Here is a 26,585-nt window from a genome sequence, read left to right as displayed (position 1 = left end):
ACAATAGTTTAAAACTTTTTAAATTGACTCCTGTTTAGTTTGTGGATGGTTACATTGCTCAATAAATGTGGGTTGCAATATTAAATTACAACCCCAATTACAATTAAGTTGGGACGTCTTGTGAAGCATAAGTATAAACAGAATACCTTGCAAATCCTTCTCACCCCATATTTAATTGAATTCACTACAAGATATTTAATGTTCAAATGGATATTTTATCCATTAAATGTATATTTGACATAGCAATTTGGAAAATAGTTCAAGATTTATAGAAATCATAAATCAAGGTGATGGGGGTTAAAAGACTAATTTAGCACCCTTTACCTTTGGAGCAGTGTTAAAACATTTTATTTAGTTGCAATTATTTACCAATTATTATATATTGGGTTTTGTTGGGGCAAATATTCACTCATTTGAATGTTGATGCCTGCACAATGTTCAAAAAAGGTTATGACAGACCGAGGAATCAATCCCTCTCGCAAGTCATGGGTCTTCTGCAGTGTGATTGTCATGAGTTGTGTAGTTGTGGGTGACGTTAGACGGCAGTAGACCCAGGTTGTAGTGAAAATAATGGGTTTTATTGAAGGAAATAATTAACAATCCAGGCAGCACAGGTGAGCAACAACATTAGCTCTAACTCTGGTAGCAACTGGTAGTCAGCAACACAACGGAAGACAGCTAGACACGAAAAGGATCCAACAAGGAGCATGGAACACAGGTGGGATTAAATACATAAGGGAACACGAGACACAGCTGGGAGCAATCAAGTGCAGACGAGACAACACAGGAACTAAATTGACACAGAAAACCAAATCCTCACAGTATTTGGTTCCTCAAGGGCGACTACTAGATGCCTAAAAAGTCCAAAAACAACTCAACTAAGGTGGGCGGAGGGGCGCTGGACCAGAGTTCAAGGAAAAACACAAACAAAACAAAATAAACTCAGTCCAAAACCAAACAGGGCCGTGAACTGTCCGGTTGACAATGGCGACGTAGGAGGTGGACCCATGGTGGCGGGTCCGGATGCCAGCAACGGTGCAGGAGGCGGACCCATTGTGGAGGATCTGGCAGGCGACAATGGTGCAGGAGGTGAATCCTATGAGAAGCTGCAGTGGATGACTTGGACACTGCATGGACCCACTTAGAGGCGGAGGCGGTCTGTCCTGAGGCTGGCTGGACCCACGAAGAGGCGGAGGCGGTCGGCCATGGGGCCGGCTGGACCCACAAAAAGGTGGAGGTGGTCGACCCTGAGGCTGGCTGGAACCACGAAGAAGCAGAGGCAGTCTGCCCTGAGGCCGGCTGGTCCCACAAAGAGGCGGAGGCTGTCAGCCCTGAGGCTGGCTGGACCCACGTAGAGGTGGAAGCGGTTGGCCCTGGGTCCAGCAGGAGCCACAGGGTAGCAATGGAACAGGTATGTGCTTGGGTTCCAGGAGGCTTGGCTCTGGCAGCTCAGGGACTAGGAGGGCACAAAGAGACTTACTGGGGGTCTCGGACGGAGCACAGGAATATTCACTGGGGGTCTCGGTTGGAGCACAGGGACGCTCGGAGGGAGCGCTGAGAGATTCACTGGAGGGCTTGGATGGAGCACCTGGCCCGTTTACTGTTGCCGGTGCTCAATAAACAGCAACAGTCTGCTTGCCTGCCGTCACAGGCAAGCAGACTGTGATGGCAGGAAGAAAGCAGACTGCGGCAGCAGGAGGACAGCACTCTTGGTCTGGCGACTGGAGACAAAGACAAAGCTCAGGTGAGCGAAGGCCAGTGGTTTGCCGGCCATGACAGCTAAAGCTGCCTGGCGATGCCACTCCGCCTCTTCCAACAACTCTGTCAAGTTCATGAAGGGGACACGGGGAAACCAGTATTGAAGAGCCAAAACAGTTTGTGGTTACACCAAAGCATCTGGGGATGGAGCATGGTTTCACCACGGTGTCTATAAATTCTCTTACGACTTGTTGTAAGCTTTCTATTCCTTCTGGGTATATGTGAAGTTGCTTCTTCTCTTTTCCATGAATCTCATCGTAGTCTTGGTCAGATCCTTCTGTTATGAGTTGTGGAGTTAAAAGTGAGGTTAGACGGCGGTAGACCCAGGTTGTAGTGAGAATGGTTTTTAATGAAGGAAACAATTAACAAGGTGAGCAACAAGATTAACTCTAACTCTGGTAGCAACTAGTAGTCAGCAACACAACGGAAGACAGCTAAGACAGAATAGACACGACATTGATCTGACAAGGAGCAGGGAACACAGGTGGGATTAAATACACAAGGGGTAATGAGGGAACACGAGACACAGGGGCAGACGAGACAACACAGGAACTAAATTAACATACAGAAAACCAAATCCTCACAGGGATGCTACCAGAAAACCTTGGATATCTGAGGTCTGGGCATCTGAAAACATTTTCCTTGGATGACAAAAACCACTCCAGTAGACTCCTTTCAATACCTAGCAAGCTCCATACCCCATCTCTTGGGCAGAATCCACCTGTTTTACGAAGGAAGGTCATTTTGGTCGCTTGTATCCATGAATCCTACCCAAGTTCAAGTCCCAATTTTAACCCAATCTCAGTAGTTTCTACCATCTCCTTAGTTTAGTGCCCAAGTCCTTAAGAGCTTCTTCAACACACCTCTTGAGGACTAGAGTTTGGGACTGCTGCTTTAAAAGTTTTTTCTGTTTGATATATCTGAAAGACTTTACTTTTCTTAAACTCTAGACCAGTGGTTCTTAACCTTTTTTGAGGTACCGAACCCACCAGTTTCATATGCACATTCACTGAACCCTTCTGTAGTGATAAATAAAATATGATTCCCCCCCTCAAATTCAAGACATAGGGTCTTCTTAAAAGGTAGAGTCTCTGAGAACAGTTCTTCAAAATATAGTCAGTGTTTTCAGCAAAGTTGAGCTGACTGTCCAGGAACGACCCAAATTTGCCACAGTTTCAACAGGTTGGCCATCGAGAGAAACTGGAACCACTTTAAGGTCTTGCTTAGATCATTTAATTAGCTCTACATGCTTAAGAGAATGAAAAATTTATAATAAATAATAAAGACTTTCCGGTATTCTGATTTAGTAATGTAATTTTATTAGTTGTGTTACCACCCCTACGCCACTAGAGGCAGTACCAACCCCGAAAAGATGCGACTAAGGAGCAGATTTAGAAGTACACCGAAAGCTACAGAATTTGGTAAAAAATGTGAGTTTTGCTGAAGTAATTAAAGACACAAGTTCAAATTCATGCTGAGAGTGGAACTCCTTCAATCAGTGCTCCTCTGCAGCTCTGATTGGCTAAGCAATGTAACGTGATCCTCTGCAGCAAGTGATGGCAAAGCGGGGCGTGTCACGACTTTACACAAGTGTGTCTTTACCTCCGCGGCAGAGGCTCCGCCGAACCCCTGAGACCGACTCATCGAACCCCTGGGGTTCGATCGAACCTAGGTTAAGAACCACTGCTCTAGACTGATCACAACTATGGGATCTGTTTGTTTAACATGGTTGTTTAAGAAATAAGAAGCTACTCTTTCATTGGATAAGCCCAATGTCTGCCAATAAAATCAAACAATGGGCTGTCGTGGTCGATAAAAATTATATTTAATATACATTTTTTGTTAAATTATGACAGCGTAGGGCTGCCAGATATGGACCGTAAATGCATCAGTCTGTAGTCCAGACGGTCAGTCCTCCCCTGGACAGAAGTTCAAACTGAATGCAGCTTTTTTTTTTCTGTTCAAATTGTCAACCCGCCACAGTGGTGGGTGTGTTGCTCCAATTTACACGCTACTTCATACTTTTACCTGCATTTGGCCAGTGGCAGGTGCCAATTTCCACCCCTGCTTGTCCGTATTGCTTGGTTAAATCAAAGGAGATTTTTAGGCCAGGCAGTGTAATAGCAAGACTCCAAGTAGCATTCCATTAATGTAGAAGAAACACACTAACCCCGAGCTTCCGACTCCGCATTCGTACGTAGCCCTGCTTGACGATGTCACTGAAGTTAGAGGCCATCTTTGTAGGGCAGAGGACCTGCTGCCTGCACCCGGAGAGCTCATCCAGATGTCTCTCCTGTCTTTCAGCTAATCAGCCACCTTTTTCTCCTCAACTTTTAGCTGCTTTCATATGTAGTTCTTCTGTTCTTTGGGTCTTTCTTTTACCACTTTCTGTTTTCAGTTCCATTGGACGTTAATTCTCCTTCAATGAACAATAAACCTCCTTAACTTTCCTTTAACTTTCCCATTTATTTAGCTCCATGTCTTCTCTCACTCCTCTTGTTTTCTCATATTTATTTTTGATCTTCGGGCAGTTCTTTTCTTATCTCCATGTAGATTACCTCTTCTTTATCCTAGGGAAACAAATGAAAAAGAAAGAATCTAGTTAATGACAGTACATTACAAACAGCTTTGCAGGATGTAGGATGGCTTGCTTTAATGCAATGGTAAGAGCACTGACTATGTTTGCCTGTCATTGTTTTTGCTTACGAATTAAAAACATATGAACACAGTTCTACTTAATCTGAATTTTACCTCACTCCTTAAAGCTCAAAAACAAGTTAATTTACATTGTACAATGTCATTTACAATTTTCCTTGTTACAAATGCTTCTAAAATGCTTTGTGCTTTGGTTTATAAAGTCCAGAGAACTCCAGATATTCACACTATATTCAGTCATTCACCAGCTAATCAGTTTTGTGAATCTGCATTTTTCCCTCCTCGCAGCAATTTTAGTAGTCCAAGTAAATTTATGCCAAAGTTGCAAGTAAACAAGTAAAAAAGTTCTAGTTAACACACAGGATTCCTTACATCACCCCTGCCTCTTCGAAGTGTCTGGTTAAATTTAAATTTTTCTTGGGAATGTACCCACATCAGTTAGAAAATTCCTTTTTCGAAACTTATGAACCTCCACCAGGTTCAAAAGGGATTTACCGAAAGACGACTGATTGAGGCGTCAGTTCCTTCTCGCTATGGAAATGAGGGACACAGCAAAGCAGTAAATTCCAAATAATGCTAAAATGACAGCAAAGCTAATTTCAGACATAAATGTAGTGTGTTGATAATGACGTCCTGGCCATTGGTTTGATAGCACTATTAAACTATTATTGGCAAAGCGGCAAACTTGGCATACTTGCCAAAGCAAACAAAACATTATAACTTTCACATAAAAAGGTCGATTGGCTCCAAACTTGGCATGAGGGATACTGGTTGGATGCCTGACTATCCTATGTTGTCATAGTTTGACATAATCTAATCCATGCTGTCTCAGAACAGCTTCTAAGTAAGCTTTCTAAACTTTCTAAGCTTATTTAGAAAGCTCCATCTCTGACCCCCTTGGGCTGATCAATATGATCTAGAGTCAATGCACAGCTTCAATTATTACAACTAAAACATAGTGATCAGGCCTGAAACCTGGGAGTAGTGATGAACTCTGACCTGAACCTTCAGAGCTACATAAAGACAGTCACAAAGTCAGCCTTCTACTACCTGAAGAACCTCTTTAGGATTAGAGGACTTATGTCAAAGTGAGATCTAGAGAAACTCATCCATGCATTTATCTTTAGTTGCATTGATTACTGCAACAGCGTCTTCACAGGTCTGTCCAACAAATCAATCAAACAGCTGCAGCTGATCCAGAACGCTGCTGCTCACATTCCCACTAAAACCAGGAAGATAGAGCACATAACACTAGTTTTAAAGTCCCTACACTGGCTCCCTGTAGCTCAAAGAACAGACTTTAAAATACTGTTGTTAGTTTATAAATCACTGAACGATTTAGCTCCACAATACATTAATATCTGCTGTTGTAGTATCAACCTTCCAGACCCCTCAGGTCTTCTGGTTCTGCTCTGCATCCCCAGAACCAGAACCAAATGAGGAAAAGCAGCATTCAGCTTCTATGCACCACAAATCTGGAACAAACTTCCAGAAAACTGAAACACTGACTTCCTTTAAATCTAAACTAAAAACCCACCTGTTTAGAGCTGTATTTGAAACGTAATCAATTACGAATTTAACAATGGTACTTGACTTAATGTCATGTTTTGATTGTTGATTCTATGATGCATGACTTTGTGTTTTTGTGTTTGTTATGATGTAAAGCACTTTGAAATTCTATGTTGCTGAAATGTGCAATACAAATAAAATTTGATTGATTGATTGTGTTAGAAGACAGGTAACTGGTTGGTCTCACTTGCTTTAATGCGCAGAGTTTTTCGGTAAAGAGCATGGTCACGCCGTTGCCAAAATTTCACATATTTCAGCCAAGCTGCACCAAACTCACTATGATCAATCCTTGCCCATCCCCTGAGAGAAATGAAGTTCAATAGTTTGTGGGCGTGGCCTAATTCCTCCACAGCGTCCCCTAGAAATCCTTAACAAATCAGCCGGAACCTATGTTTTGATCGACAATTATGAAATTCGGTACACATACACATCTTGACAGGACCGAAAAAAGTCTCTTGGAGCCATGGTCTAAACCAGGGGTGGGCAACTTCAGTCCTCAAGGGCCGGTCTCCTGCAACTTTTAGATGTATCTCTACTTCAACACACCTGAGTCAAATAATGAGGTTGTAAGCAGGACTCTGGAGAACTTGACTGCACTTAGGAGGTGATTTAGCTGTTGGATTCAAGTGTGTTGGACCAGGGTGACATCTAAGAGTTGCAGGACACCGGCCCTCGAGGACCAGGATTGCCCACCCCTGGTCTAAACCCATCAGGAAGTCAGCCATTTTGAATAAAGCTGCCATTTTCTCTTTGTTAGACATGTTGTATCTGAAAGAACTCCTCCTACAGCTTTTGAGATCTGGGCTTTAAAATCAGTCAACACAGTCTTGAGACAGTGAAGGTCAAAAGTTATCAAAATCTTTCTTGTACATCAAAGCATGTGGGCATGGCCAATCCTCAAATCTGACCATTCGCCATGAAACCGTTTGCCACACAAGCTCCTAGCTGAATCAAGCTTTCTTTGTGTCAGATCAGAGCTCATCACATTCACATGATCAGGTGGCGACATCACCTTTGCCCCACCCCTTTTCAACAAGAAGTCTCCTGTTTTCCCACTGTTTTCCTTCTTTTGAGTAAAAGAAGGACTTAAAGATTTAAACACAGGTTTAAATCTGCACAAACTATAGAGTTATAGTTTGTGCAGATTTAAACCTGCACAAACTAAACACAAACTAAACTAAACGCAGATTTAAACACAGGTTTAAATCTGCACAAACTATAGAGTTATAGTTTAATGAAATAGAACAACATGATGGTAAATCCTTTTTTCAACACTGGCTGCTGGCTGGAGCATTTGGGCATGGTTGAATGGTGAATTCTAATCCCTTTGCATATCATTGTCTTTAAATCATACGAGCATTATCCGATTTACACCAAACTTGTTATGATTGATCTCTGTTAACCTCTAAAGAACCCAAAAGAGCATCAAATTGCAGTTTAACGCCACTGCACCCTCTAGGTTATTCCAATAGCTATATCTCTAAGAATCAACCGATCTGTGTTAGAGATTTTTTGGTATTATCATTTTTGTTATTACTTTAGTTCATATTCAGTTTAATGTTAATCAATAGTTAATTAACATTCAGTATTATTGTGATTTTCAGTTTAAAGTGTTCTCTTCCTTCTGTGTGTATGAACTGACCTGGAGGTCACGACTGTCTGTTCATCTTCATGTGAGACAGTTAACTCTGTGTTTCCCAGACATTAAATTCTTATCAACCGGAATACCTCCTAACTTAGGAACTGCCTGTGTGCAGTCGTATTTTGTCTTATGTTTATCTTCCCTCTTCTTTGTTGACAGTTTGACTGAGATTTGAACCGGGCTCAGACCGTAGATCAGATATCACACCTGGAACTGGGTTGCTAGTTGTTTGGGTTAAATGTTTTACGACCTCTGTTGTTTTTCCTGGTTGCTCCCTGTGGCTGTTCAGCTTTGACAATAAAACGGGCTCACGCGGAAGCAGACCAGAACGCTCTGTGAACGGCTCGGAGGAGCAGTTGGCGGAATCTTCTCCTTTTGCAAAAGCTTGGTCATAAAATTCATATACGTTGTCTGTGGTTCTTTTATGTAGGTTCGAGAAAAATACCCATCATTACTTGGTGCCGAAACCCAGGATCTCTCACCCCCCCGCTGTCAGGCAGAGGAAGACGCGCTGAATCCATGCATGGCCAGAGTCAACTGGACCTGGAAAGAAAGACCCAGGAAGCAAAATTCTTCGCTGGGCCAGCGACGTAGGTCCGACTTTGTCTGCCAACGGCGGAGTGACGAGATCCAACTGGACAACCCGAAAACTACAGAAATTTAGGTGAATTTTAAAACTAAAGAAGTTATAAAGGTTTGAGTCCTTGTCAAATATCGGTTTGACTAAAGAAGTTATAAAGGGTTAGAGTCCCAGTTGACAGTTTCAACTAAAGGCAAAAGGTAAGGCTCTTAGAGACCCCTTACTTCGAGGACACTCCTTAAGGGCAAGTCCTCACGTAGATAGGAAGCTTATTATTACTGTTCTGTTATTACTGTGCTGATATTGGTGTTTTGTCTGCTGCTTTGTTGATGTGTGTGCATGAAGGAGTGAATGGTGCTTCTCTCTCTGGGAGTAAAACTCTCTGTCTTCGGAATTAGAATCCAAAGTGAAGAACCGCTTGGAAGCTAGGCTCCAAGTAGAAACCTGTTCTTCAGGAGGCACTGAGCGCTGACCTACGGCACTTTCTCTGAGAGAGCACATGATACTAAAATTTTCAAGCTAAAATTACAAGTGATCTAAATAAAGGGAAACACAAATTCTTGTAATTCCTCACTCGCTGAGGGCCCTGATGGGGATGAAAAGTACATGCTGTCCAGATTTCCTGGTAGCATTGTACACATGAAAAAATGGAAAAAGAAATATAAAATAGATGGGAAGCTAAAAATTGATCAATGGCAAACAATTGTGGGAATTTTGGAGAGTAGTGTAGAAAGAAAAACAGGAATAAAAAAGGCTAAAAAGGAGGATGAACAAAGGTGTGCTAAATTATGGTTAAAAGCAGCCATAGACCAGAAAGAACAAATTAAAAAGACTAAAGACAAAAAATTCGTAGAAGCAAAAAACTTATTTGTTAGACCGAAAGATAATAAAGTCATTCTAAGCACACGGAATGATGTAGCGGTGCAGGGAGCACAAGCTCCTGCAGCCAACCCTCCCCCCGCCGCTGCAGCAGCTCCGTCTGCCCCAGTCCCAGCAGCATGACTGTACCCCTCATTAGAGGAAGGTGCACAAAACGTATATGTTTTTATACCCTGGACCTTAGAAGAGGCCATTAAGGCTGTGAAAGGAGTAGATGTTTTTCACCTGGATGAATTTGGAGGTTTGGAAACCTCTGCCTTTTCCAACGGCCGGACTAAAGGACGCGGAAGAAGCAGAGGCAGAGGAGGTCACAATAGGCGACAACCCCAAAATAACACCCCACAAAATCCACAGCATTTAAATGGCTGTTGGACTTGTGGCAATACTGGCCACTGGTCAAGAAACTGCCCTTCAAAGAATGCTGCACGGGGCAGCAGGAGGGATGATGGAGTGAGGGGACCACAAACAGGAGAAATCCTCAGCATGATCAGACTCTACCACACCCCAAAAAGACAAAGCACCAGACTAAATTGATGAAATGGTGGACACATGTGCAGCTTGTTACATGTTAAGTAAAAAATAAATAAATAAAAGAAATTGAATTCCTGTGCAAAACCAGTGCATGCAAAATAATATTTAATGTTACTGAAAATTAGGTTTAAGCCTCACAAGTCAGAAATAATTACTTTTAGGAAATACTGGTTTTGTTTTGTTTGTTTTGTTTTTTAGCGTTCCTACACTTTCAAAGAAAAACCAGTTGAGAGACGTCTCACTGAAATAAAAAACATGGGAACAACTTCTTTGTATGCTAAAAGTGGAATTATGACTTTCCTGAAGGAGGAGAAGCTGAAAAATAAAATTAAATAATAAAATTCTCCTCAGAGAACAATGTTTAATGTATTGTGTTGTAATCAGATTATAACACCAACTTGGTGAAATGATCCTTTGGCTGTATAACTGGAGGGGTCAGAGGTCAGAGTAAGGTACCGACCTGGACATTATCCAGCCTCATGTCTCTCTTAGGCCTTGAGAGGAGGACTGCCCGCTGACCTCACAGTCTGCAGCACTAAGATCAACAAATTTAGATAAATCCATTGTTCTCTGGTGAGACGTGACTCAGATGAAGTTAACATAAACTTACATTCTACACTTTAAAATGTAATATTGTACAGGATAAAAGAGACTACAGCTTTTAACATGTTTCATGTTTATATGTGTTTGGATAAGGAAAGGGAAAATGGTGAGGTAATACTATATAGGTAATACTATATAACTACTAAATTCTTACATAAAAATTTTTATGAACTTTTGAGTTAACAAATACTGTTAGATGATGATTGATGCTTTTTCTAAATGGGTTGAAATAGTTACACAAAACATGCAGAAGCTTTGACGGTAGCTAAGGCTATCTGCAAAACTATTATCCCAACACATGGCATCCCACAGACTGTTTATAGTGACAATGGACCACATTTTGTAAACCAAGTGATACAAAACATGGCTACTCACTTGGGAATGACATTGAAAAACCATTGTGCCTATCACCCACAGACTGCAGGGTTGGTGGAAAGAACAAATGGTACTGTGAAAAGCAGATTAAGAAAATGCATGGCAGACACTGGCCGACCCTGGCCAGAATGTTTAGACTTGGTGAAGCTCTATATGAGGATCACCCCGACAGCTGATGGTCTAACACCTTTTGAAATAATTCATGGGAGAGTATACAGATTGCCTCTGTTTGCTCCTGACTTACAGAAAGCAGATGAAGAACAGACATTAGCAGATTATATGATCAGGATCCTGAAACAGAAAGAGGTGTTAAATGCAAATTTACTGCCGTCTGACTGTCCTCCTCTACAGGAAACCACCCCCATCAAGCCAGGTGACTGGGTCTACATAAAAGTCATCAAAAGAAAGAATTGGGCCAGCCCACGCTGGGAAGGACCATTCCAGGTGCTGATAACCACACCAACAGCTGTAAAGATTGCTGAAAGACCCAGCTGGATACATCTCAGTCACTGCAAGCTGCAGAGAGTGTTGGATCCCTAATCCCGAGTGGGGGGAAGGCTGGCTTCAAAGGGGTTCCTGACCAATAGGGCGGTTCGTCTCAACGCCAGTGAAGAAACTCGACAGATCCTCACTCCTTTAGTTTGGGGGTTCTGATGTCTGCGCGCTGAGCAGCAATGGAGACTCCATATGCCAGATGGATCTTCTACTGCGCTGTGACTGCTTCATGTTTGATGTTTGGAGGAGGAAGCGAGCCTGAGTTCCACCCACACAACTACAGCACCAACCTGTGGTGGAAACTGATGAATAGAACCGCTTATGAGGGACATGCTGTGAACTGCTACGTGTGTGCGCAGCTGCCGGTTTCCTTACACAACTCAGGTCTCCGACCAGGGACGTTACCCTGGAACTTGTGTAACAGAGTTTACACCTACTGCGAATCGACACAGGATTTCATCGACTGCACAGCCTCCAGGGGTCAAAGGATGACTCCACACTCCAAAGTCTGGAAAGACGACCCAGACTGTGACAACCTGCTTCAGGAGAGGAGTTTCAACATCACGCATAAGACAAAGAGGAGACAGGAGACAACACTGTGCAGCGCCATAGTGCCAGGAGATTATGGCTCACGGATGTTGGCAGGTTGGTACTTCATATGTGGGAATGAAGCGTACATGTTCTTGCCAGAAAATTGGGGAGGACTGTGTGCTGTGGTTCCTTTAATCAACCCGATTGCGTTCATCAGGAAAGCACAAAATGATCTACGCACCCGCTCCAAACGAACAGTTATGCCAGAGGTCAAAAGATGGGGAGGCCTCACAACACATACTGGAGTTCCATGGGAATTCAGGATTTGGAACGGCGGAGAAAAATTCATGCAAAGCCTGTTTCCGTGGGTTGGAGTAGGTGAGATTCGGGACCACGTTGAGATAAACAGGTATGGATTACTGCGACTAATCAACATCACATACCAGCTGGCCAATGGCACCATGAGAGAGCTGACTGAACTGAGAAACATGGTTCTGCAAAACCGTGTTGTACTGGATTTCCTCACAGCCTCTCAGGGAGGTGTTTGTAAAATCATTGGCCCAGCGTGCTGCACTTTTGTGCCTGATGAAACAGTTCTGGAGGAACTATTTCTGATGCTCTATATGAGCTGGAAGACCTAAAAAAAATATGTGGAGAGTGGAACACGCGGCTCACCCTCTTTTGATTTGTTTTCATGGCTCACATCTGGACCATGGTGGACTTTACTGTTAAAGCTCGTGACACCTATTCTGATTGTTTTAGTTCTGTTCTGTCTTTTTACGGGTTGCATTATTCCTTGTCTTATGAAATATGATGTTTAAAACAATTAACACAACTGTTGTCAACTATCAGCTAGCAAAGGCATCCTATGAGACAACTGAAGATGACTTGTTTCGAGTTTCTGATGATTTTCTGAACAATGATGACTTGCTGTAATCAATAAACAGATTATATCACATCCTGTATGATTCCTACACCGAAAATGTGACAAACAAGTGGTGTTAGTGATGAGAAAACTGCATTTGATTCTTTGCTGTTTTTCTTTTGTTTTTATTCATTTCATTTATTCATTGTATTCATTTATTCATTGTGTACTTTTTATGTTTAGACTAGAAAAAAAAAGGAAAAAAAAATTCTTGCATTTATTGGTTCTTTTCTTTTCTATACTTGGCTTTTGTATAAAGTTTACACACATAGTAAAATGATAAAAAGGGGGGAATGTTAGAGATTTTTTGGTATCATTTTGTTATTACTTTAGTTCATATTCAGTCTAATGTTAATCAATAGTTAATTAACATTCAGTATTATTGTGATTTTCAGTTTAAAGTGTTCTCTTCCTTCTGTGTGTATGAACTGACCTGGAGGTCACGACTGTCTGTTCATCTTCATGTGAGACAGTTAACTCTGTGTTTCCCAGACATTAAATTCTTATCAACCGGAATACCTCCTAACTTAGGAACTGCCTGTGTGCAGTCGTATTTTGTCTTATGTTTATCTTCCCTCTTCTTTGTTGACAGTTTGACTGAGATTTGAACCGGGCTCAGACCGTAGATCAGATATCACACCTGGAACTGGGTTACTAGTTGTTTGGGTTAAATGTTTTACGACCTCTGTTGTTTTTCCTGGTTGCTCCCTGTGGCTGTTCTGCTTTGACAATAAAACGGGCTCACGCGGAAGCAGACCAGAACGCTCTGTGAACGGCTCGGAGGAGCAGTTGGCGGAGTCTACTCCTTTTGCAAAAGCTTGGTTATAAAATTCATATACGTTGTCTGTGGTTCTTTTATGTAGGTTTGAGAAAAATACCCATCAATCTGCACCAGATTTTTTATGCATCATCAGAGAGCACTGCTGGTGCGATACACATTGCGTCCTAATAAATCTGCTGGATTTATTAAGGATGCAGTTCTGCATCTCCAACGCCGAACCATGGATTTGTTATGCTGAGCTTACGTGCAGCGGCTCTATTTCCCTCCTGTACTGCCAGATCGATAGTAGATAGCTTTCAACTTAAAAGCTGCATCATATGAGTTTGAAGAAATTTCTCTGTCATGCCTGCATGTGCTTGTTCTAAATGAAAATTAGCACTTTCTTCTTTGATTTCCAATTTTGACTTCCAATGATTCACTTTCTGCTAAAGAGCCCCCTGGCAGATGAAGAAAAAAATTCACAGAAAAGCTGCACCAGGCTATAAGCTACTATAAGTAGCGGCTTATAGTCTGAAAAATACGGTAACTACAAAAACGGAAGAACAGTCTATGAGTGGAATTCTCTGCACCCTGAAGGGGGCGGGGCGTGAAATGTCTCATTCACATTTAAAAAGACAGCAGCAAAATTAGTTGCTATAAAATGAGCATCAGAACAGAGGTAAGCGAGGGGTCTGTGGAGCTACAATACCCAGGAATTCAGAACGAAGCATTGCAGCTCTGATTATAAGTGAATATATGTGAAAAGGAAGGATTAAAAAGCATCAACTTTGTATTTTGCCAGACATTAAATTTGTTGTTAAATATAAATATTTAATATAATAAACTAATATAGTAAACTATTATGTCTAAATTGGGGTGATGTGATACACTTTAATGTGGGAGATTTTAATCACTGCTTGTTTAAATCTGCTTAGAAGATCATAAGTTACTACACAAATTTTATTACCAGCAAGGAGCAAACACAATTTCAATATTTTATTTTTGAGACTAAAACTGAGCAAAATACAGTGTTAAATTAAAAGGAAGAAAGGCGGAACCAAAGAGGAGGCAGTGTTTCACCAGGAAGTTTAAAGTGAAGAGCCCTTCCTGTCCCTCATCAGACAGAGTTAGGGGAAGAACATGGCAGCTCCTTCATTCACTAATGCTATATATTTTCATATGTTATATGTTTCCAGCTTTTCCACCCAGAAGAATGCTGAAGCGGAGGCATCAAAATCCAACATCTTTGCTACAATTGTTTCCAATCCTTTGAAACTTATAAAAATGGTGAGGGTGGTAGGAGTTTGCCTGCAGTCAGTGGGTTGCTGGTTCAAACACCTTAACTGTCTGTCTGTGTTGTTGTGTCCTTGGGCAAGATACTTCACCCACCTTGCCTGCCTGAATTCATTTTTTTAAAGCGAATAATTTGACCTCATTAGCACAGTACAAATACACAGAAAAAGAGATATGTGTAAAAATATTAATACAATGTAAGAATGTTCTAAAACTGCGAAGTCAAAAAAAGCTTCTAATAATTGTGTCCATTTGTGCTTCATTGTACATTTCACACATGACAACTGCAACAACTTATTCAGGGATAAGACTGTATTTCAAAGTGTGGACATTCATTTCAACTATTAGTAGCCAAATCAAGTAAGTGGGTCTACAGTTCACTTAGAGTTATGTGTGGATACTACGGTGGCCGACAGGTGCAAATGCGCAGCAAAAGAGAAAACATGCAAACAAAAGAAAAGACACACCCCCGAATCAAATGCAGCAAACAAAAAAGAAAACACCCCCGAATCAAATGCAGCAAACAAAAAAGAAAACACCCCCGAATTAGAAAACACCCCCGAATTAAATGCAGCAAACAAAAAAGAAAACACCCCCGAATTAGAAAACACCCCCGAATTAAATGCAGCAAACAAAAAAGAAAACACCCCCGAATTAGAAAACACCCCCGAATTAAATGCGGCAAACAAAAAAGAAAACACCCCCGAATGAAATGCAGCAAACAAAAAAGAAAACACCCCCGAATGAAATGCAGCAAACAAAAAAGAAGACACCCCCGAATGAAATGCAGCAAACAAAAAGTGTTGAAAACGGAAGTGCTCCAGACCACTATGGGGAGTCTAACAAAAAATAGCTGTGTCCGAATTCAGGCTCTGCATCCTTTAAAGCGGGTGTTCAGAAAAGCAGCAATGGCGACAAAATAATTTTTGCTGTATTACACTTAAAATTACACAAAATTATTTTTTACAATGTTTTTAGGCGAGAATGTAGATGTGTAGATCTGAAATATCTGCTCGGTTCATTAATAAATCACCTACTTCCAATATTGCTCCGACGTTTTCGGAGATGTCTTCTCCCGCTGCATTAACAGCCAGCTTCACTCGCAAGCTGTCAGCTGGCCGGGCGCTCCATGTAGATATTAATAAAGTATTTAATTTATTCCTGAGCAAATGGGTTTGACTGATTAAAGTTAAGCCTTCAAACATAGTTTATTTAACTGTAATGTCTTACTACCTGAGATCTGGAGAGTATTTGAAAATGAATAATATCCCTTGTATACATTAAACATTTTAGAATCAGACAGATTTTCTTTTTACTATGGAACAACCTTTATTACAAAAGGTGAAGAATAATACAGAAATAAAGAGTAAAAAACAACTGAGTCCGTTTTTTTTCCTTCGCTGCTCTGTGCTTCACGTTGTCACGGTTGCTAAGCAACATAACGCCGAGATGGAGGCTAGGCAGCTAGCCGGAGGCTTCAGCTTCTCTCTTCTGGTCGTCCATATTCGTGGCCTTCGAAGGACCCGTCTTCTGTAGATCGGGCCGTTTCTCACATAGACATAATAAAAGGACAGACGCCTAATGGACCGCTCTCGTCTTATCAATACATACTTATATAAGTATACAAACATAAATAAATAATCATTAATACTGAATACATTAGGCTATGCATGATTATGCACACACACACACACATATATATATATATATATATATATATATATATATATATATATATATATATATATATATAATGTTTTCCAGCCTACGAGTTCTGGTTTAAGAGTGATTCAGCAGCTGAGATTGGGTACAAAATCCGATACGAGATTCATCCGTGCTGTGCAGTGAATCTGTCTCTCCCTTCTTCCTCACGTCGTAGGAAACCTTCAAAACAAAAACGGGACATTTTCGAGTTATCCTACGTTGACTGAGTTAAATAATTAAATAATAGCCATTGTCATCTGTGTAAACTTTGCTGGTGAATGTTATGATTTTTATAATATTGTTTCATTTCTATAGTAGGCTCTTGTATCAGATAATCTAAATGTTGGAGAATGACTGAAACATTTTAAGATTTACGGAATCTCGGTTAGCTGTCAGAGCGGGGGCTGAACACCAAGCACTATAGCTAGCATTAGCTGGTATTTCGCCAGTGGACATAAATACAGTATAGTAATATTCTAATCACAAAAATACACAGTAATATGTCCATCTTACTTGCGAAAAGTCTGTCGAGCCCTCACGTCAGTAGTCCGTCGATCCGATCAACAATATTCCGCAGTGCTGAAGGCATCTTCTGCTGTTTTGGTTGAGCAAAGCAAAGTGTATTTGCGCCGGAGCAGCCAATCGTGGGGGGGAGGGTCTACTCTTTTATTATGTCTATGCTTCGAAGGATCAGTTTCTCAGGGCCCTTGAAAGGATGCAGAGCCTGAATTCGGACACAGCTATTTTTTGTTAGACTCCCCATAGTGGTCTGGAGCACTTCCGTTTTCAACACTTTTTGTTTGCTGCATTTCATTCGGGGGTGTTTTCTTTTTTGTTTGCTGCATTTCATTCGGGGGTGTTTTCTTTTTTGTTTGCTGCATTTAATTCGGGGGTGTTTTCTAATTCGGGGGTGTTTTCTTTTTTGTTTGCTGCATTTAATTCGGGGGTGTTTTCTAATTCGGGGGTGTTTTCTTTTTTGTTTGCTGCATTTAATTCGGGGGTGTTTTCTAATTCGGGGGTGTTTTCTTTTTTGTTTGCTGCATTTAATTCGGGGGTGTTTTCTTTTTTGTTTGCTGCATTTAATTCGGGGGTGTTTTCTTTTTGTTTGCTGCATTTAATTCGGGGGTGTTTTCTTTTTTGTTTGCTGCATTTAATTCGGGGGTGTTTTCTTTTTTGTTTGCTGCATTTAATTCGGGGGTGTGTCTTTTCTTTTGTTTGCATGTTTTCTCTTTTGCTGCGCATTTGCACCTGTCGGCCACCGTAGGATACACTCAAAAGTTCTTAACAGCTTTTTCAATTACTGACAGCTGACATGTGAAACTATTTGCTTTTAGTGGCCATGTTCTTTTGGTCACTGTGTCCAACATCATCCTAGATCACAATTACCTACCAAACCCACCATCTACTTCCCACTGAGGCCCTCTCTCTCTCTCTAGACTACCATTACAAGACTTAGTTATTATCATGCCTTTATGACTGCTGTGATAACAGAGACCAGTAAGCAATTAAAAGCTCAGAAACAAGGGCCTCATTATTTGCTGGGGAGAAGACTCCTGAGTAAACCTAATTCTACCAGAGGTATTAAATTTATAGAATGTGCTACATAAGTAAACATGTTCAAAGTTTAATAAAACAGAAATGCCCCCTTCCACTTTATTTCTCCATTGACAATTAGTGAAGATTTGTGAGGAGGGAGGAAGGTCTAGCCATGTTTAAAATTACTGTCAGCCATTTCAAAATCGGCTGACAGCTGATTTCTATTCTATACAAAATAGAAATCAGCCATTTCTATTTTGTATTTTACTCTTTTTTGTTCATTTAGGCTTTTTACAAAGCAGATCACAATGTTTCAATCTGCCAAATAAAGAGCAAATTTCAGCACTAACTTGCTTTGTTTCTTATTAGTTCTGTAAAGCTTAGGGCGGATTTCTTTTTTAATATATGTGTTTTTGTTGGGTCACCCATGACTGTGTACTAGGTCTTCCCTTGCCTTATGTTTGAATTCACTGACTGCACTTGGTACTCAAAGGGTTTTATGTATTTTCCAGGCACATAGTGACATTTTATACCACAATAAAGTAACTATGTTACGTGCAATTGTTATAAAAATGCCACAGTTGTTTAAAAAAAATGGAGACTGCAGCTTTTAGAAGGTGCTTTGGCGCTTTGTGAGACCAAGCATTTAGGCACCCCTGAATGGTTGCTAGGGGAGATTTAAGGATTTCTCAGACATGAATGAAAGAATCAAAGCAACATTCCAGGTGGGTTTTTGATGAAGTAATAATGACACGATATAAAACTCAGTAAAGTCAATAATACTTCCCCTTTAAATAATGTTGAATTTCAATCACAAATTAAATGAAATTAAATGAAATGACATCAGACTTACATAGTGCTTTTAGCGGAACATTTAAAGATGTTTTACATGAAATTAGTAATTTCCGTTCACACACTGATGATAGCAAGCTGCTGGATTGTAGCCACAGCTGTCCTGGGTCAGTATGACATAAAACCGTTCGGTATCATTGTAATTAGCCATTTGATGTGGCCTGGTTAACCAAAGAGAAAAATATAACAGTGAAGATAACAGTGATGTAATTCATCTATTATCCTAACAGTTGTGAAAAATGGCCTGTAGTTAGTGCTTTCTCTAGTTCAGAGGACCCAAAGTTCTCTACAATCTTTACATTGAGCCATCCAGGGCCATGCAGAAACCACTATAGGGGCAGGTGCTCAAAAAAAAAAAAAAGGGCACATCTAACCGCCTTCTAGGACAGAATATTAACAAAGCCACACAGCTTTCAGAGTTTAATAAACAAAGATAAATTAGAAAATTGTGAGATGCATGCATATGTAAGATATTTTATTAGTAATTTCTTTCTGCAGGTCTACTTTGTTATAGGAAAGTATTTCAATATTCAAACCCACAATTTAACAAGATATGTAAATCAAAGCTAGACCACCAGACATATTTTGTCTTTACAGAATTACACTATTAAAAATATAAACAAGGGCCCAATGCAACCTTTTAGTGTACTGTAATCTATAAAAAAAGAGATTACAGTACAACACTTGCAACATGATGGCTGCAAGTGTAGCCATCATGTTTGCTACACTTGCAGTGGAGATGAAGATGGTCCATTCAGGAAAGCAGAGCTGGATCAAACTTTAACGTGGAAATGGAGAAAAAAGAAAGAAAAAACAAAACAAAAGCAAATATTGAATTATCAATGCATGGCACCATGAGAAAAGCCTACTCAGTTTTGCTTAAAAACCTTTTTTTTAAACTAAAATCACATTTTTGTCTAATGAAGTGATTTTTTTTTTTGCAAAAAAAAACTTATTTGCACTTGTCATAAATCTTTTCTTGATATTCTAAATTTTGTTTGTGACTCAAAGTTTTGCTTGTGATTCTCACATGACGTCATGGGCAGGGCCTAAAATTGCAACAAAAGATATAGGGTTAGGGTTAAGTTCACAAGACAAAAATGAGTTATTTAATTAAAAAAAAAAGTTTTTTTAAACAAAACTTTTTGTTTTAAAAAAATCATTACAAATCCCAAAGTTTTGATTACAGTTTTATTTTACTTAACTGAGGTTTTTTTTTTTTTTTTTTCATTGAATAATTGGGGAAAAAATTAAATTCATACTCTGCCAACCAGACCCTAATCTTAAGGTCTGGGTTGAGTTTTTTCCCCTTCATTAATGACTCGCTTTTATTACATACTATCATGTTGTTCAGGGTGAGTTATTTTTAATTCTAAATGAATATCCTTGTTGGACTTTTATTTAAGTGCTATTCTCCTTCAAGATACATTTACCTAAAGCTAGAATAAATGCGATGTACATTATGCAGCAAAGGAAATTAGAAGATCGGACATATATCCATTATGGAGATAAGTTTTGGACGGGTGATGTGCCTCGTACACAGGGAAGAAGCTTTTTAGTTGTCTTGCTTGCTAGCAAAGTCGTTAGCTAGCAGCTAGCTAATAGCGCAACAACAGCCTAATGTTTGTATGATAAAAATACTGAATCGATAGATAAGAACAATTTTTTCTCACCTGGTTGTCTCCTCCCACTAGTTATTCAGAGAAAGGCAGACAGAGGCCTGTCAGTGTCTGTTGTATTTCATTACCTCTCTGCTTAAACTGCGAGTCCGTGCTGAAGCAGAAACGATACAACGTTCAACGTTTTCCATCATCTGACAAGTAACAAGTCTACTCCACTTTATTCACCAAAACGTTTTTTTTTTTTTTAATTCACCAAAAACTGTTCTGTTTTCTAGAACGTTTGCTACGTTGAGCTCCAGTTAGCCGCCTTATCTCACTGTGCGAGAGGCAATTACATCATGTGTCACGAGCAAAAGGTCAAAGGTAACAAGGTGACCGGAAGGCTTATTATGTTGTACAAAAAAACCCCAACAAAAAACCAAATAATTTTACTACATGTAGTAAACCATAGAATGGGTTTCTGTCTAATTTACTAACAAGAAAAAGGTGATTTGCTAAAATTTTCATTAAGTTTTTCCAAAGGACCCTTTGTTGCACTAAAACTAGCAACAACAGCAAATGATTTTAATATGCATAATTTGTGTACTATTGTCAGTTAGGAGCTTATTTCACTGTATAGAGAAAAAAGGGTTGCAATCCTCCACAGTTCGACTTATGTTACTCAATTTTTATCTAGTACTAACTTTAAAAAGTCTTTCAGGTTTGCAGACAGAGAGCAGTACAGTTTAGTTTGCTTTAGAGAACTGAAACGTCAATAAAGCTGATACAACACTTGCTTACTTCACACAGGGTAAACATATAATCAATAGATTCTTTAAAGTCAGCAAAAATTATTTATTTTTTTTAACTAATTTTCAATCTCTCTAAATGTATTTCCATTTGCTCTCGATGAATGGTAACAGCACAACCCATAAAAAAAATATTTCCATCGTATTTCTGTCCCTGCTTAATCATGTGTTAGAACTGTGGGAGGCTGCCTGAACTCAACGCAGAAACAGGAAACTCTTAATTTTTGGCACAATTAAAACCTGTCATTCACGAGAGGACCCAAATTTGGGTCCTCGGCCCTTGCCGCAACAAGATCAATTGAAAACACATGCTATACATTTATCAATATAGGCATATTGCATATCCACGGATCGGGGAAAAGCTCCTCTAAATGACAGAAACAATATTTTCTACCTCAACAACACCCAGCTTGAACACTAAGCAGCTTGATAAAAAAAAAAAACGTAATTAGATGCTAACGAGGCTAACGAGGCATACCCGGTAAAAAACTCAACAGTGAAAGAGCTAGGTGGCCCGATCCTCACAAACTATCAATCAGAGTAAAGCCGAAGCTCTGCCGTTTCCAACAATACCAGAGTCACCACGCTACGTGCAAAACTCACTGAACCAGCAGCTAAAGAAGAAAAAAAGAAATTGCTCATTTCACAAAGCGAAAAGCATAAATTCAGTCCTACCTTTGCTGTTTCGTGGTCATAATCCTTATTAGACTAAATATTTCCACTTGGTTCGATAATCCATTTTCCCTAAGTCCATCTCACATTCCCAGATAGCACATGATGTTAAATCAACGTTGAAAAATAGTTAGAATCGTTGATTTTTGGTTGAAGTCGACAAATGACGGTGGATCAACCATCAAACAACCATCCAATCAAACCGTTGAAACTGTGACATTGAATCAACGTTGTTTTGTGGTTGAAATCTGATCACTGAAATGCCGAAGTCTGATTAATGGTTGATTTTTGGTTGAAGACGACAAATGACGGTGGATCAACCATCAAACAACCATCCACCTCTAGCCAAGTAACCAATGTTGAAACTGTGTCATTGAATCAATGTTGTTTTGTGGCTGAAATCTAATGACTGAAATGCTGATGTCTGATCAACATCTGATCAATATTGAATCAATGTCAGATGTATTGCCGCACCCCTTCCCCTCCTCTCCTCCTCATCAGAGCTCTGGGTCAGAGTATTTTATTACTGAGCGGGGGTTATCACATTTAAATTAACCACTGTAGAGGATAGTCGGTGGTGATTCCTTTCTGTACATTTTCTTACTTGTTCATAACAATTCTCACTGACTGTGTGTGTGATATATTGACACAAAAACATCTACAACTTACTAAAAGGAGCGGAGCGGTCCACCCCCACCGTTTATATGAGTGGGATGTCCCAAACACACAGCTGCTTCGCTGTTGGCTTGTTGGAAAATATGTTAATTCAATGTTGAATTATCATCACAAAGGTTGCATGTTTGGTTGAGGTCGACAACTGATGGTGTCGACCTCAACCGACACCATCAGTTGTCGACCATTCAATTCTAGCCAATTAACTAATGTTGAAACTGTGTCATTGAATCAATGTTGTTTTGTGGTTGACATCAAATAAATGAAATGCCGACGTCGAATCCAGTGTGTTTCAGCACTGGTCCTCCAGGCCCTACAAGTTTTAGGCATTTCCCTAATTCAACACACATGATATTAATTGACGTCTGATTAACGGGGTTTTGCTGAACTGAAAAAACGCAGGTCAGTTTGATTGACGTCAAGGTTTGGGGAAGAACTACCCAGATAGCACACGATGTTTATTTAATGTTGAATAATGATCACAAAGGCTGCATGTATGGTTCAGGTCAACGACAGAAGCTGGATCAACCATCAAACAACCATTCAATTCTAGCCAATTAACATTCATTGATTGAAATGCCACATCGAATCCAGTGTTTTTCAGCACTGGCACCAGGCACACTGCCCTGCAAGTTTTAGCCATTTCCCTAATTCAGCACACATGATTTTAATTAACATTTGATTAACAAGGTTTTGCTGAACTGAAAGCATGCAGGTCAGTTTGCCTTGAGGATAAGGTTTGGGGAAAAACTAGTAATCAAAGTGTTCAATCAATGTAAAGTGTTTTTTGCACCCCTCACCACCGCCTGCCATTCAAACGCCCAACCCCCTTCCCTCCACCCGTCAAAGACACACACACCTCTTTCCCCCCACCTGGGCCCATCTACCCCTCAATCGGGTGAAACAACTTTAATTTTAAGTGAGGGTTTTTCATTTTTCACATTTTATTTTTTAAAAGATTGTTTTGGCTAGTGGCCTTTATTTGATAGTTAATTGACAGGAAAGTGGGTAATGAGAGAAGGGGGGTAATGCAGCAAAGGTTGCCAAGGTCAGGAATTGAACCTGTGACAGCTGTGTTGAGGACTGAGGCCTTGATTGTGGTTTGTGCTTAACCCCTGCGCCACCACAGCACAACCCCTTTTAGGTGAGGGTTAATCACGTTTTAACTTAAGCACTATGTGTTGACAACACTGAGTTGTGATTCCGTTCTGTACCCAGATTCACTAGCGGAACAAGTCAGCGTTGGGCCAGGGGGCGGGGCTAATTACCGGACCCCTAACGAATCACCAGGCCCCTGACGTTTATCGCCTGCGCTACCAGAAACTGTTGAGCGAGGGGCGGGGAGGTTGGTCTGCGTTTTTTGGTTGATCTTTACCCAGGAAACACATCGGCTAAACCGTGAGTGAAACGGTCACTGGGACTGACTAGTATATATTCCATTGAGGGAAAGTAACTTTAACATTAAATAGACCTTTCTCAACAGGTGGTAGACTTTCTCAGTCTATAATCAGATATTTCCTTTCTGTACATTTTCTTACTTGTCTGTAAATATTACTGACTGTGCATAATGTGTTGACACAAAAACATCTATAAGTCTGTAGTAGGAGTTGTACAGTCCACCTCCCCGATTTTACACTTGTGGTTTGTCCCAACCAAAAAGCCACTTTGCTGCTGGCTTGTTTGCTACCGGCTTCTGAATTGAATTCTCCGCTGAGCACTTTTATGGTAAGTTTTTCAATATTACTTTGATCTTAAATGTGTTTATTGAAAAATAAGGGCATTGTTTTGTGCCCATAGTAATCCTGGTTATTTTGGGGCAAAACGGATATTTTTAATAATTAAGGTCATGTCTCCTTTTGTATTATTTTCATCCTACCCACCACTCCAGGCCTAAGTATGAAATCCTGCGAGATTTTGTGGGATTTGAGTTTTTAAAATAGGGCGGGGCCTATTGTTTGGTCTGGGAGAACATGTGGTGGACAAGGAAGTGTAAGGCTGGCTGCTCCAGGTGGGCTTTAAATTGTTGTGATAGTAATCACTTGTTTTTAACTTTTTATTATGATATGCTTAGGGTCGTGCTTAAATGAGCCTCTGTACCAGAACAGCTGAGTTGGATGATTATATGACCGTCTGCAGCCATCAAGAAGTGCAGAAGGTTGTTAATCATCCACAGATTCAATCCAGGTGAGGCAGAAGGGAAACACTTAACATGTAAGGCAGGTGAAACACTGAACTAAACCTGCTAATGACTGATTCAGTCTGTTGATCCTTGGATTGGTAACTGGCAGTGTTGTGTTCAAGACCACCTAACCCAAGACCAAGATGAGACCAAGACCAGAGTGTATCGAGACCGAGACAAGACCAAGACTTTTGGGGTCCGAGACCAAGTCAAGACCAAGACCGAGGGGAGTCGAGACCGAGTCAAGACCAAGACCAGCGGCCCGCGCTACATGACACAATAAAATGTAAAATATGATCGAAATTGCTTCTCAAAATAATCTGAAAGATCCATATTACCATAAAACACCTAGATATTAAATACTTAATACATTTTACCAATATTAAATATTCCATTTCTGTGCTAAAAAGTGTGATGGTCTCGTGCCATCCCTAAAAACATAATGCCCTGGACATTTGCTCATATAAGAAACCACCACCACTGTCTGCACCATTAAATATAGCAATTGAGGCAATGCCCTGACGGTAAATAACGCTCAACCATGAACACTGACCAAGGAGTAACAAGCAAGAATTAACCAAACAGAAGGTGCTCATCGTGACTGTTTTCACTCTCTATCCCAGTACATGAAGCCAGGTAGTCTGACACCATGGCAGACATTACAGCTGCCACTTTGAACAAAAACAATCAAAGAGCAATGTGCATGCTCTGTGTGCTCTTTCATTTTTGTGTTTTAGTTATTTGTTAATTTAAATATTAACGTACATAATAAAATAAAATAATGATGCAGTGTACACAGAGCATTACAAGAACAAAGAACGGGTGTTCTGTCAGGTCAGATTGTCATACGCTTAACACGAACTCACGGTGTTCTGTCAGATCAGCATACGTTGTCAGATAGTCGTACGCTTAGCTCAGATATGCATACGCTGTCATTACCATATGATTTTATTTAATCAGCAACATGGAATCATGACGTAGATCATCATACACTTGGTTATTAACAGCTGTATGGCATCCAGCTGCAGCCAGACCTGCTTTAAACACACTTTGAAACCACGACAACGCATGTATATCCATCTAGTTATCACATTATGTCATATTATAAACAATTTAATTACTTATTTTCGTCATAACTTGTTGCGTATACTGACAACTACACTGACGGTCGGACTTCTTAATGCGCATGCGCTGGCATGGTACTCACTGCATGTATGCTATTCTGACAGCGTATGGCTATGTGATAGAACACCGGCTGTATCTGTCAGACACGTCATTACCATATGATTTTATTTAATCAACAACATAGAATCATGACATAGATCGTCATACACTTTGTTATTAACAGTTGTATGGCATCCTGACTTAGCGGTTAAGTGTGTTTTACACGGGCGTGTGTTGTAGCTGACTCCAGCAGCAGCCAAACCCTGCTTTAAATACACTTTGAAACCATGACAACACATGTATATCTATATAGTTATCATTGAAAACAATTTAATGACTTATGTTCATGATAACTTGCTACGTATGGTGAACTGACAACTCCTCTGACGGTCGGATTTCTTAATGCATGTATGCTATCCTGACAGCGTATGGCTATCTGATAGAACAACGGCTCTCAGTGACACTCCAGTCCTATCTAATAAGAAAAGAGCCGTGGAGAAGAATCGACTGTTTCTGAATGTCACCTCACTATATTGCAGACTTTTGGACATAGCGTTGTCCCATATATGCGACAAGTCAGTCTACACCTCCGCACAATAATTCAGCACAGTGAGTGATAACATTTTTCATCACAATGCTTATGTGTCTCTGTACAGCTAGCTTTGATAACATCACGTTAACGGAGCATACCTTCTTTGAGCTACTTTTGTAAGTGACGAAAAAAGTTAGACGTTGTCCCCACCGTCTGTGAAAGCGAAGCGCTGCTGAGTTAGCTGTGGCCATCGGATTTCTAATGATTT

General features: G+C 40.3%; 1 protein-coding gene and 1 pseudogene across 1 annotated transcript in view; one reads left to right on the top strand and one right to left on the bottom strand.

Moving 5' to 3' along the window:
• Nucleotides 1–26,585, bottom strand: part of dok4 (docking protein 4) — a 52,536-nt gene that overhangs the window by 17,574 nt on the left and 8,377 nt on the right. The window contains exon 2 of the mRNA XM_088004060.1: nucleotides 3,929–4,328. Within this exon, the coding sequence (XP_087860186.1) occupies nucleotides 3,929–3,994 (66 nt within the window). The 5' untranslated portion in view covers nucleotides 3,995–4,328. The remainder of the gene's footprint in view (nucleotides 1–3,928; nucleotides 4,329–26,585) is intronic.
• Nucleotides 11,267–12,873, top strand: LOC106903791 (syncytin-B-like; annotated as a pseudogene).

The sequence above is a fragment of the Poecilia mexicana genome, unplaced genomic scaffold (genome assembly GCF_051168715.1).
Source record: "Poecilia mexicana isolate PSO_F unplaced genomic scaffold, ASM5116871v1 scaffold_3, whole genome shotgun sequence".
Lineage (NCBI taxonomy): Eukaryota > Metazoa > Chordata > Actinopteri > Cyprinodontiformes > Poeciliidae > Poecilia > Poecilia mexicana.
The sequence above is the reverse complement of the archived record's forward strand: the minus strand, read 5'-3'. Positions and strand labels throughout refer to the sequence as shown.